At 35.3% G+C, this 14,035-nt stretch overlaps 1 protein-coding gene across 3 annotated transcripts in view; it reads left to right on the top strand.

Annotated features, from left to right (window-relative positions):
* EPC2 (enhancer of polycomb homolog 2) overlaps window positions 1-14,035 on the top strand; it is a 113,831-nt gene that overhangs the window by 70,738 nt on the left and 29,058 nt on the right. For all 3 annotated transcript variants that reach the window (XM_059394323.1, XM_059394322.1, XM_059394324.1), the window contains exons 3-4: window positions 6,193-6,338; window positions 12,236-12,442. In XM_059394323.1, coding sequence (XP_059250306.1) covers window positions 6,193-6,338; window positions 12,236-12,442 — 353 coding nt within the window. The remainder of the gene's footprint in view (window positions 1-6,192; window positions 6,339-12,235; window positions 12,443-14,035) is intronic.

The raw sequence follows: 14,035 nt of genomic DNA, 5'->3' as shown, positions 1-14,035 counted from the left end.
AATTCTTAAGGCTTTTTCTTGGGTGGCTGACACTGTTTTTGTTTTTATAGCTGAGTTGGTGGGTAGGGATGGCAGGGTGAGATGGCAGAGAATAGGAGTGCTAGGAGAATTTACTATTCAACATGTAGACTTTTGCTTAATATTTCTTCTTTGGTATGGAGCCTTGTACTTTCCCTCAATATGCCTGGTGCTCCAGAATCCACAGACTCTCTGAATCAGCCTTTGCAGATTAAGCCATTAGTCTCTGCCATTTGGGAGGAAAAGTAGCTACTTAGCTACACTGGATGAGGAAAAGATCTAATTACCCATATAAAGATTTTTAACTGATCTTCCTATTTTCAGAAGGGTCCGACCTGCTCTTTCGGAGAGTAATGGTTGATTTCAGCTCTCCATAAGTCTTTAGATGGATAGGGGGAGTTTTCCTGCTACTAGCTGTGTTCCCTCCACCTCCCTTCCCCACCCCTGCCCTTCCCCAGCCAGACTGTTTTATGTGTCAGTGTTCTCCTGTCTGCTAAACTTGTACTTTTTAAGTCTGAAAATTTGATAATTGTTACCTGCTCATTCTCATCACCTCTGTAAATGCCATTTGAAAAAAAAAAATTACTCTGCTTTTATTTTGGAATTTCAAGACACATATTTATGTGTTCATTCTGCCCTATTTAACCAGAAGCAGTCTTCATGTTCACACTTCAGTTAGAGAGAATCTGACCCAGGTATGCTTTAAACCCTATTCTATTTCATAGGTCACTGATCACCTATGGTTAGGTGTTCAAGGGTTAGTTACTCATCTATGGTATGGTTGCCTGTGGAATGGAATATTACATGGTATCAAACATGGTATAAGAGGGTTCACAGGTAGATACACTGATTAACATCTATAATATTAATGATAGGTTTATATGAAGAGTTCTGAATTCACAGAATTAAGGTAGGGAAATGATCCATGTTTGTTTTACTTTGTTTTTACAAAGCCTGGAATTTAAAACCCTTTCATTTGGCTTACATTCATTGTGTTAGAGAGGGCTTACGCCACATGTGCTAGTGCATACTACTTATGTAAATAACCAGTGAGAATAGGGTGAGTAGAATAAATTCTGAGCATAGAGTATGTATAATCTTAGGTACCATATGATGGAGACTAAAGTATAGAAGGTAGATTGTTCTGAAGTCAAAAAAAGCGTAACCACTTGTAAAATAAATTATTGAGTATGGCCTACAATGTTGACTGTAGCCTGCAAATTTTGCTTAGGAGAGCAAAACGTAACATCCTTTTTTCTTTTCTGTTTTGGAACTAATTGAGAAACAGACATAGACACATAAAATTTCAGTTTTGTTACTAATAAAAATGGTGTGGGAAGACAAGACACAGATATATGACCCCAGTGGAGTTTCTCATACTTAACTCCTGAATTAGGCAAGCTTACCCCACCACTGGCTGGGCACTGGTTTGGGACAAAGCAGTTCTCCCCAAACAAGAGCAGAATCAGCCTCCATGCTTACCATGTAGTAGAGGGCTGATTAGAATGCACATCTTCAAAAAAAGGAAAAACCGTAAGATACTATGCATCCAAAGTTCACCATTCAGTTTAAGTCACTCCTTTCTTAGCTGAGGAGAGTGAAGGGATGGAGAGAAGCTGATTTTCCTTACTGAAGATTTGAGTGGAAATGTGGGGATCCTATATTTCCCCTTAACACATAGTATATAATAGGCATAATATTATGTAGTAATAATACTCATATTCATAATAAGTAATGGGCAGTAACTAGCCCACATTTAATTGCATACCACTCATTTTGAACCATGATCGGTAAACCAATTTTTCTTTTTAGATTTCTATTTTTTGACAGAGAGAGATCACAATCAGGTAGAGAGGCAGGCAGAAAGAGAGGGGGAAGCAGGCTCCACGTTGAACAGCGAGCCCGACATGGAGCTCCATCCCAGAACCCTGAGATCATGATTGGAACAAAAGGCAGAGGTTTAACCCGCTGAGCCATCCAGGCGCCCCCCCCCCCACCACCCTTTTTTTTAAGCTTATATTCTAGTTAGTTGACCTACAGTTTAGTATTGGTTTCAGGAGTAGAAAATTTGGTTCATCATTTACATATAATACCCAGTGTTTATCGTAATAAGTGCCCTCCTTAATACCCATCACCCATCTATTCCATCCTCCACTCACCTCCCTCCATCAGCCCTCAATTTGTTCCTTTTTTTTTTTTTTTTAAAGATTCTGTTTATGAGAGAGAGAAAGCAAGGGGGCTTGGTCAGAGGGAAGCAGACTCACCACTGAGCAGAGAGCCCCATGCAGGACTCAGTCCCAGGACTCTGGGATCAAAGGCAGTCACTTAAACAACTGAGCCACCCAGGTGCCCCTTCAGTTTGTTCTTATAGTTATGAGGCTCTCATGATGTTTCTCTCTCTCTCTCTCTCTTTTTTTCACTCTCCCATATGTTCATCAGTTTTGTTTTTTAGATTCCACATGAGTGAAATCATATGGTATTTTTCTTTTTCTGATTGACTTATTTTGCTTGGTGTAATACACTCTAGCTCTTCCCATGTCATTACAAATGGCAAGATATTCTTTTTGATGGCTGAGTAGTATTTCATTGTGCACATATATGTGTGTATATATATACACACATGTATGTGTTACGTATACATCATCTTTATCCATTCATCAGTCAGTGGGCATTTGGGCTCTTTCCATAGTTTGGCTTTTGTTGATAACGCTGCCATAAGCAGTAAACCCTTTTAATCTGAAAACTTGTCATTTTTTGGCTCTGGGAAGTTTTCTTGCATTATTTCTTCTTTGGGGTTCTTTATATTTTCATTCCACTGCATAGCTATGCCTGTTGGATACTTGAATATGAATATATCCAAGTAAAAGGTAATATAAGGGACTTTGAAAGGTACCTTTAGCGAGAAGTAGTATGTGCTTTATCAGCTAATTTTAGACCACCTCTGTAAGCTATAACCAGTCACCTTGTAAATGCCTTGTATATTCAAACAGCAGGTTACACTCACTTCTCAACCTATACAGTCTCCCTCCCAGAAGTGGAAAGCTATTACCACTTGCTTGTGTATCCTTCCAAAAATACTCTGTGTGATTATAAGAGAGCATATGTGTGTATGTGTGTGTTCTCCTTACCCTTTTAAAAACATATCTTTGTTTACTATATAAAAAACATATTCTGGAGCACCTGTGTGGCTAAGTTGGTTAAGCATCTGCCTTCGGCTCAGGTTGTAATCACAGGGTCCTGGGATCAAGCTGCACATCAGGCTCCCTGCTCTGTGGGGAGCCTGCTTCTCTTTCTCCCTTTGCCCCTCTCCCCTGCTTGTGCTTTCTCTCTCTGTCTGTCAATAAATAAATAATATTTTTTAAACAAATATATTCTGGGCACATATAGGTTGTCCAGTTGGTTGAGCATCAGATTCTTGCTTCCCGCTGGGGTTCTGACCTCCAGGATTGTGAGATCAAGCACTGCTTCAAACTCTGCACTCGGCATGGAATCTCCTGAGATTCTCTCTTCCTCTCTGCCTCTGCCATTCATGCTTGTTCTCTCTCTCAAGTAAATTTATAAATCCTTAAAAAAAATACTGTGCATTTATAAGAATATGTATCTGTGTATATGTACATACTCTATATTTTAAAATATGTGTAAATGCACATGTACACTATTCTATACCTTAGCTTTTCTTGCCTGTTAAGATTGGTTTCTTTCCATATTAGTATACATACATTGTTGTCATTCATTTTTAGGGCTTCCATCTACTGCATGTATGTACAAATCATCATATGTTTTTCTGTTCCCACATACATTGCTTGTTTTATATTTTTTACTTCTTACAGTGTCACATCTTACACTCTTGTATATTTTATCTTTTTCTCTATGTGTGTGTAGAGAATAAATTCCTAGAAATAGAGTTGACAAGTCCAAGAGTTTGTGTTTTTAATTGAACAAAAAAACAGCTTTAATTTCCTCTTCAGTCCCCCATTCACTCCAAAATAGTATATCACCAAGTTTTAGATTTTAGTCTTTTGATAAGTGAAATATATCTTATTTTTGTGTTTCCATGTATTTAATCACTTTTATGGCTTCTGAGCTTGTACCCTCCCATACATTTTCCCCTTGCATTTTCTTCTAGCATTTTTTTGTTTTATTTTTTATTATGAAATTTTGTTAAATATATCATTTATTGGTATTAGGAATAAGGTAGAATTCCAGGTTAAGTTTTTTAAAGATAACTAATAAGTAGGATCCTTTTTTAATTATCTACTTTATCCTCAGTGTTTTGAAATGCCATTCCATTCTTTGTACTTGAGTTTATTTCTAGACTCTTTTTTCTTTTTTTCTTTCTTTCTTCCGTTTCTTTTCTTTTCTCTCTCTTTTTTTTTTTTTTTTTTAAAGATTTGGTTTGAGTAATCTCTACATGAGCATGGGGCTGGAACTCATGACCCCAAGATCAAGAGTCTCCTACTTTTCTGTCTGAACCAGCCAGGTGCCCTTATTTCTAGATTCTTCATTTTCTTCTGTAGCTTCTCACTACGTTACCAAACTACCATGTTGACAAATCCATACCATCTTTTTTTTTTTTTTTTTTTTAAATAATTGCTACTGTTTGGGCATATAATTTGTGATGCTTTTATTTTTTTCTATTGGTGAAAAGTATTTCTAATTTTTTTTGTTTTAATTCCAGTTTAGTTAATATATAGCATTATATTAGTTTCAGGTGCATAATACAGTGATTCAGCTATTGGGTATATTGCTCACTTTTCCTCAGAGTAAGTGTACAGTTAATCCCCTTCACCTATTACACCTCTTCCCTTCCTTCCCCCACTGCCCCTCTAGTAATCTGTTCTCTATAGTTAAGAGCCTGGTTTCTGGTTTGTCTTTCTCTTTTCTTTTTTCCTTTTTTCATTTGTTTTCTTTCTTAAATTCTATGTATGCATAAGGTCATATGGTATTTGTCTTTCTTTGACTGGTTTATTGCACTTAGCATTTTACTCTCTAGCTCCCTGTATGTCATTACAAATGACAAGATTTCTTTTTATGACTGAATAATATTCCATTGTATGTGTACCATATTTTCTTTATCCATTCATCTATTGATGGATACTTGGGCTGCTGCCATAGTTTGGCTGTTTTAAATAATGCTGCAATAACATAGGTGTGCATATATCCCTATGAATTAGTGTTTTTTATTTTTTGGATAGATACCCAGTAGTGGTATAGGGTGGTATAGGGTGGTTATAGGGTGGTTCTGTTTTTAACTTTTTAAGAAACCTTCATACTCCACAGTAGCTGCAGCAGTTTGCATTCCCACCAAGTGCAAGATGGTTCCTTTTTTTCCACTTCCTCGCCAACACTTACGGATGAGTTTTTTTATTTTAGCCATTCTGACAGGTGTGAAGTAATATATTTATAGTTTTGACTTGCATTTGCGAGGTGATGAGTGATGTTGAGCATCTTTTCATGTGTCTTTCTGCTGTCTGTATGCCTTTTGAAAAATGTCTATTCATATCTTCTGCCTGTTTTTTTTTTTTAAGATTTTATTTATTTATTTGAGAGACAGAGATCACAAGTAGGCAGAGAAGTAGGCAGAGAAAGACTGAGAAGCAGTCTCCCTGCTGAGCCTAGAGCCTGATTTGGGACTCCATCCCAGGACCCTGGGATCATGATCTGAGCCAAAGGCAGAGGCTTTAACCCATTGAGCCACCCAGGTGCCCCATTTTAGTTGGATTATTTGTTTTTTTGGTGTTGAGTTGTATAAGTTATTTATATCTTTTGAATACTAACCCTTTATCAGATATGTCATTTGCAAATATTTTTTCCCATTTAGAAGTTGTTGTGATCCTTTATTTTTAAAATAAATTAATCTTAGTTATTGCTTTTACTATTCTATTATACTTCAAGTCATATATGAATTAAGATTTTTTTTCTTCCACTGTGCTTTTAGTCTCTGAAACCAATTTAAATTTTTTATTATTATTATTATTATTTTACACTATAGCTGGTGCAGAATGTATGTTACATTAGTTTCCCGTGTACTCAGGAACCAGTTTTTAGATGTCAGCTCATGAGCAACTCTTTGGTCAGTGCATTGTAATTTGGAAGTATTCTGTGGTCAAATATAAACACTATATAACTCCATAATTTCTCCTCAGTTTGAAGAATTTTTCTTTTCTTTTCTAGCCTTTAATCTAGACAACGAGCAACCAGATTATGATATGGATTCAGAAGATGAGACCTTATTAAATAGACTTAACAGAAAGATGGAAATTAAGCCTTTGCAATTTGAAATTATGATTGACAGACTTGAAAAAGCCAGTTCTAATCAGGTACTGTACCTTGTAAAAATGTCTCCTGTCTTAAAATTAATCCAGTTAGCAACTTTATTTTGCATTTTCTTTAGACCTGAGTGTTTTGTATTATACTGCCTACTGAATTTTCCTAGAATTTCTATATATAGTATTCCTTGAACTGAATACTTAACCGAATTTCTTTGAATAGAAGTATGAAGAGTACTATTCTGACCTTTTTTCTTGTTTGGATATAAAAATAATACTAGCTGCAATGCTATACAACATCTTGATCCTTTTCAAAGGCTAAATTTGCTTGGTTGTATCTCTGAGGCAGACAACTCATACCAAAGCCTTCTTAGTTGCTCACATTTATTAAGGTACTTATTATCATTTTAGATGTATTTTTAATTTTACTTACATATTTATAATTTTTAAGTGAAGAAAAAAATTTTCACAAGGAGATGATTTTCTTTAGTGGACTATCTAAATATGATATAGAGAACTGAAAATGGTGTAGTCTTTTTGGAAAGCAATTAGACAATATATGTCAGGAACCTTAAAATGTTTGTACTTTTTGGTTTAGTAATCCTGCCTCTAGGAATCATTCTCAAAAAAATTAGTGAAAATGTCAAAGATTTTTGAACAAGGATGTTCACAATAACTTAAGTTGTTTGTAGGGTAGAATATCACACAGCCATTAAAAACCATTTTGAATATCAGTGGAAATTGCTCATTATATAATGTTAGAGTTCAAAAAAAGGATACAGAATTGTTTAAGTACAAATCTCTGAGATTCATTTAAATCATTTACATTTATATGTGTGCATTGAATAAAAGATGAAGAAAGCCCAACAAAATACCAGTAATGATTCTATTTAGGTGATAGAATTATTGGTGATTTTTATGTTCTTTTGCTAATTTACTGTTATGTACATGTATAGATATTGTAATTGGATTTTAAAAATAAACTACTTTTTAAAATAACTTCTTGGTGTACTTGTGTGGTGTATTAATATATTGTTATTAATTAGTAAGTTACAGAAATAAATGTTTTACAGTAGACTGTTAAACACTTTTCACTAGTTTACCCATTACAAATTCGTTATTTTCCTTTACCTCCCAAGTTAAGTCCTTTAAATCCTTGAAGTATTACCAGCTATTCAAAACATTTTTTAAAACTTTTCTATTGTGAGAGGACTTTGCTGCATATTTAGCCTTTCTACTAATATTTTCCCCCCATTTGGATGGAAAGTAATATTTGATGTGCAATCAAAAGAAGTACATTGAAAACTGAATTTTATAAAATTCAACTTGGTTTTTGAGAGATTGTCTTTTTTTATTGCAAATTTGTTTTAATTATCAGATTGAGTATCAAAAATATTCTTACTAGTGCAGTTTTCCTGAGATTTTGATCACAGGCATTAGGTATGATTTCATTTTTCTTCTTAATATGCAAACTTTTCTAGCAGTCCTAAGTTTGGTCTTTACTTTGGTATTTCTGTTATTTTCCATGATTGCTCAAATTACTGGGAGTATAGCCTTCAGCTCTCTGTTCTGTAATTTGCTTTATTTCATTTCTGTAAGAAATAATTATTTAGTACTTGGGTGAACAAGAGAGATGACAGAAGTTCTGCCCTTGGGGAGCTTATTATCTAAGTGGGGACAGGATAAACAAAAAGCATTTGTGAACAATACAATTAATGATCTATGTATAATCAGTAAAATACCTGTTTTACTTCTCTTCGCTCAGTGATAGGCTTTAAACCCTAAAGCCTGGTGGGCTCAGCGTGAGAGCACCTGCTTTCAGCAGTGTAGACAAAGGTGGAGGTTCATTTTAGGGACAAGATAATGGTCCTGTTATTAGGACTACAGATTAAAGATATCAAAGACTATTGTCATTCTGAGTGCCTGAACTATGGATTCCTGGGTTTCTTTACTGACATAGTAGCAGATCTCAAAGCAAGAAATCAAGTTTGTGGTTAAAGCAGTATTTATTAGGTTGATAGAGAAGACATAAAAACAGACTGATCACAGCCAAATGCTGTCATTATATAGTCCCCATTCATTTATTTTAAAGATTTTATTTATTTATTTATTTGACAGAGAGAGATGACAAGCAGGCAGAGAGGCAGGCAGAGACAGAGGAGGAAGCAGGCTCCCTGCTGAGCAGAGAGCCCGATTTGGGGCTCGATCCCAGGACCCTGGGATCATGACCTGAGCCGAAGACAGTGGCTTAACCCACTGAGCCACCCAGGCGTCCCCCCATTCATTTATTTTAATTGAGCTCTCCTCATTTCTTTGAACTAATCACCTTTGGTGTTTTGAATGTGCTTTATTCTTTTCTGATTTTTAAAATTATTTTCTGTGATCATTCCTCGTAATTGTCTTTTACTGAATCCTCTCATTAATATCTGCAAACATCAGAGTTTGTTGAAATTCTGTCCTTGGTCATCTTACTGTGTGATTGGGGTTAATATCCCCTTAGCAAGGATTTTTGTGAGGGTAATAATACGTATATCCTTATACTTGACCTCCTTCTCAAACTCCAGGACATTTTTCTCTTTTTGTGCTTCCTGTTGGCATCTCCGTCTAGGTGGTCCACAGACCTCTCAAGTTTATGTTTCTTTTTTTTTTTTTCTACATGATACAGGATCATGTGTAGTTAAGAGAGTTAACTACAGTGACTCCCAAAATTCGCAATGATGTGTTTTTTATCTCTTTTCCTTCAGTCCCTAAATTTTAATTTTAACTCTTCCTCATGTACCAGTATATTCCTTGCATATTTCATCTTTAATTATCTCTTCTCTCATTTCTTCATTCTCTCTTTGCCCAAAAATATGCCAAGGGTCCCTTTTTCCAAGAGAACCCTTTCATTTGACCCCATCTTTATCTATAAATTACCACCCTTTGTCTCCCCCCCCCCCGGTCAGTTACATTTTAAAAAGGTTAGATGTGCTGTTTAACGTTTTTCTCTACTCCAGTGTATTTCAGTAGACTGATTGCACCTAGGTCACCAATGGCCTTCTCATTATCATCCATTCATTTCAGCCTGTATCCTACTAAATATCCCCATAGTAGTGGATGCTGTTGACCTCCACATTTCTCGAATCTTTTCTTCTTCTTTCTTCATCTCCTCCTCTTCTACCTCTTGTTAGCTCTTTTCTTCAATATCTGTCCTCAGAAATTATACTTGTCTCTTAAGCTACCAATTCAAGCACTCCCAGGTAGAGTATTTTGTGGTTCTGTCCTGTATCTTAATGCACTAATACTGAGTTCTAAAGTTCTGACATTCTTCTCTCATTGTTTAAATTGTATTTGTCTTGCCTTGATTGTCATATTCTGAGTTTCTGTTGGTAGTAGTTTTATCTTGAAATTTTTTCCCCTAATTTCCCCACAACCTATGTAACACAATGATAGACTGATAGTAGTTGATTATTGTTTATTGCTTTACTGACTATATTTTAAAAATACTGCTTTTTAATACATAGTTTATTCATTTATGTATTATAAATATATTTCTTGAAATTGCTGAACCATGAATCTGTATGTAAACAAACTAAGTGATCCTTGTCCTCATGAAGCTAGTGGCAATCTAGAAGAAAAGTCCAGCTAGTGGAATAATTTTTATCTCATCTCCAAGCCCCCAAAGTAAGTAAATCAAATAACTCAGAGGTATCTTGGAAATAATAAATTTTATCACTGACCTCTTTGTCAAGTAAATGCTAGTTTTCACTGCTTTCTAGTAGAGAAAGTGCTAAATGGCAGAACTTTTTTCTTAAGATAGAAAAGTAATAATAGGATTCTGATTTTGTGGATTTTTAATTGTGTCCTAATAATTTGGGACTACTTTATCTAATCTACAACTAGTTCTTACTCACTCAAATTGATGCTACCAGCATGATGATAATAATGATACAAGTGATACTAATTGCCTTAGAATAACTAAAGATAATTTTAACAGAATGATTAAAACTCAGTTACTCAGTAAAATAAAAATTTACTGTATAGCAACATAAAAACATCAACAAACTGAGAAATAAGGTTAACATTGGAAAGAAATATCAGGATGTTTAATTGTAAACAGTGTATTGAATTCTTATTATCTAAGATATGAAGAGGGTACTTATCAACCAGGCAGAGGACCTTTGTAGAAGGAGCAAAAAGCACCAGAGAAGGAAATCTGAGGCAGAGTTTTAATCCCCTTACTTCTCCTGCAGGGAGAATAGGAAGCAGTGTTATCCTGATAGTATTATGTAAGAATCTCACTACTGCTCTATGGCTTGATAGGAAGAAACCTATCCTCCTCCCCACTCTAAAGTTAAAGTATGTTCTTGATATCATTAGTGAAGGTTTTATTTTATCAGAAGCAGAATGACCAAACAGTTGAAGATGTGTAGCATATCACAGCATTGTTTCCCTTGGTTCCCAGAGCACACAAAAGCTCCCAGTAATGTTACGATCCTGTAAGCATGAGGTTGAATTTTATTAGATCCAGAAAGCTTGGTTCTTACTCTACCACTGGCACCATATAGACCTTGAACTATTCCAGAGAACTTCAGATAACAAAGGTGCCCGTTTAAAGTTGATGTTTGAAGTATTAGTTCTTTCAGTTTGATATCTTGTTCCAGGCTCTGGCCCACCACTTTAAAGACCCAAGTTACTCAGCCATTCAGATGAAATTAATATGACTTCACTGAGACATTGATTAAGCCAAACTGTGGGCACATAAAATTTTATTGCACTAAATGTAATCATTACATGAACTAGAATACTTGAGTTGTCATTGTCAGTATATTCTCTTCCTGTGGCCTGTCTTGGCAGTCAACTTATAATAAGAAACCAACTAATTAAGGGCGCCTGGATGGCTCAGTGGGTTAAAGCCTCTGCCTTCTGCTCAGGTCATGATCCCAGGGACCTGGGATCGAGAGCCCCGCATCGGACTCTATGCTCAGCAGGGAGCCTGCTTCCTCCTCTCTCTCTCTGCCTGCCTCTCTGCCTACTTGTGATCTCTGCCAAATAAATAAATAAATAAATAAATCTTTAAAAAAAAAAAAAACTCATTAGTCCTGATAATCACCATCATAGGACTGGAAGTCCAATGACCATTGCATTTATTCTGTGAAATTACACCAGTATGAGAAATCAGATTTATTTGTTGGGTCATGCTATCTTTAGTTGACTTCATAACAACCATCAGATAAATCCTATATTGATCTTACAGTTTCAGAAAGAAAATTTTCCCCTTCATTTCCAAGTTTTAGCAAAACATTTCTTAGGAGATACCTCAATTTGTTTTAAAAATGAATCTTCATCTCCAAAATGATAAAAGTGAAAAGATTGGCATGCCCTTCACTGAGGTTTTCCAGTCTTACAACTGGAGACTTAAAGCTCCCATTATCTTTATTTAGAGTTCACTGTAGATGGATGTGATTAACCCATAATTCATTCTGCTAAAGCTGATCAATCTATTGTATCTTCACCAGCAGTAAGGAAATAGATATGACCAAGCAATTTTTTCTAAACCCTTAGTTTGAGATACGTCAGCTTTATATATATATGCATTGATAAAGAAGTGGATCCCTAAAATACCAGTGTGACAGTTCCTAGAGGAACCATCCTAGGATCACTATTCCAGACATAACAACAGACTTAACTGAGGCATAAATCTTCTCAACTGTTGTTCATTTAGACTTCTTAAATATTATAAGTTCTGGTACTTAGTATCTCTCAGAGCAAAATACAGTTTTTTAGATAAATCTTTTTACCAATAAATCCTTCATAAAATTTCAAAATTGAATTGTGTTTTCTGCCATTATGATGTCTGATCATAATTGTTAGACTGATGACATTTTTTTCTATAGGTATATATAGCTTAACTTTGATTTCTCTTTTTCAAACCTTATGGATGACGACAATTTGTATTTTTCATTTAGCTTGTAACACTTCAGGAAGCAAAACTGCTGCTAAATGAAGATGATTACCTTATTAAAGCTGTGTATGACTACTGGGTAAGAAAACGTAAAAACTGCAGGGGGCCATCCCTCATTCCTCAGATAAAACAAGAGAAAAGAGACGGCTCTACCAACAATGACCCTTATGTTGCCTTTCGGAGGAGAACAGAGAAAATGCAAACTCGAAAGGTAATGTGCAAATTAGATTTAATTGAGTGTGCCTTAATAGTACTTAAGACCAGTTTTTTTTCTGCTAATAACTTCAATAATTTTGAATACCTTGAACATACAGGGGAGCTAATAACATTGTTAAACTTAACGTTAGAAATCCTGCTCTCTTCAGTAGCTTCATCGGTCAGCTTCTGTTGGTATAATACCCATGCCCTTTATAGGTCTATTTATACCGTTTCAGACTTGAAATTGAAGTAGTAAAAGGAATTATATATCTTTATGTACCTCAGAAATATGAGTTCTTCGGTAAATTCTATACATACCCTCTTAGATAGCTTAAGAACTTAATATCTCCTTTGAAACCACATTCTAATTCTTGCAAATAAAAATGGACTTTACTGCCTCTACCTACTATGGGGTCATGAGAAGTAGGGAAAGTTCATTTTCAAGCCTGTTCTGACAATAGTCAAAAGTAAGAGTGGAATGTTTTTCTTCTTTTCTGAGTTGTCCATTGTGGCAAATTTCAAATTGATGAACTTGTCCCCATCTGCCTTTCAGAAGCAGTATGAGCTGGAATTTTGAGAGAAAAAGGTCTCATGTTATGGTATAGAGGAACCTGTTAACTTCAGAGGGGGTATTCACTGTCTTCCATTTCTCATAATTAACAGTAAACACCATACATAGTAATACATTCTCTAACCCACAAAAAATTGGAACATATAAATGTAAAAGCCATGAGTAATTGTGATTTGGAGGCAAAGCATTTTCTGTGGATTCCAGTTTCTCCTAACATTAAAAGCTTGTCATTGTCAGTTGTTAATATAACAGCTGTGAAGCGTAACAGCTGCTAGGAATAGTGTGTTTTAGGAGAAATTCTCTTACTGGTTAACAACCACTTTCTGTAAGTCTTTCTTGGATTTCCCAAGTGTAGATGACATACCCTAACCCAGGCTAAGTTTTCAATTTGGCATTTCAGTTCTTAGCTAAGGAAATCTAAGATACTTTATGGAGATCTAACATCTTGCTTAGAAAAGACTAACATGAGGTAAGTTTATAAATATAGACAATTGAACATGAGGAAGGAGAGGTCTATCTGAACCATTAAAAAATCTGAACTACTATCTGCTTTTTTAAAAAAATGTAATTGGGGCACCTGGATGACTGAGTCGGTTAAGCATCTGCCCTCAGCTCAGGTCATGATCCTCAGGTCTTGGGATCAACCCCTATATCTCCCTGCTCAGCAGGGAGTCTGCTTCTCCCTCTGCCCCTGTCACCACTCCTGCTCATGCTTTTTCTCTCAGATAAATAAGTAGGATCTTTAAAAGCAATGTAATTGATTCAGCTGTATTGTAAAACATAGACTTTTAGCAATGTGTTTTGAAGGAAGAGTATCATTGGACTTCTTTTAGTGAGTGGGTACTTAAAATTAGCAGTATTTATTGACATGTAAAGAATATTCTAAATATTTAAATTCGTTTAATTCTTAAATAGATTAAATCACTGTTTTCTAACTAGTGTATATTGAGAATTGCTAGACTGGGTTCATATGTTTAGGTGCTTCACCATTGTGAATAACTACTACCACTTTTTCCTGACACTAATTTCTACCCT

This window comes from Mustela nigripes, chromosome 3, assembly GCF_022355385.1.
Source record: "Mustela nigripes isolate SB6536 chromosome 3, MUSNIG.SB6536, whole genome shotgun sequence".
Classification (NCBI taxonomy): Eukaryota; Metazoa; Chordata; class Mammalia; order Carnivora; family Mustelidae; genus Mustela; species Mustela nigripes.
This window is presented reverse-complemented; position numbering and strand designations above follow the sequence as displayed.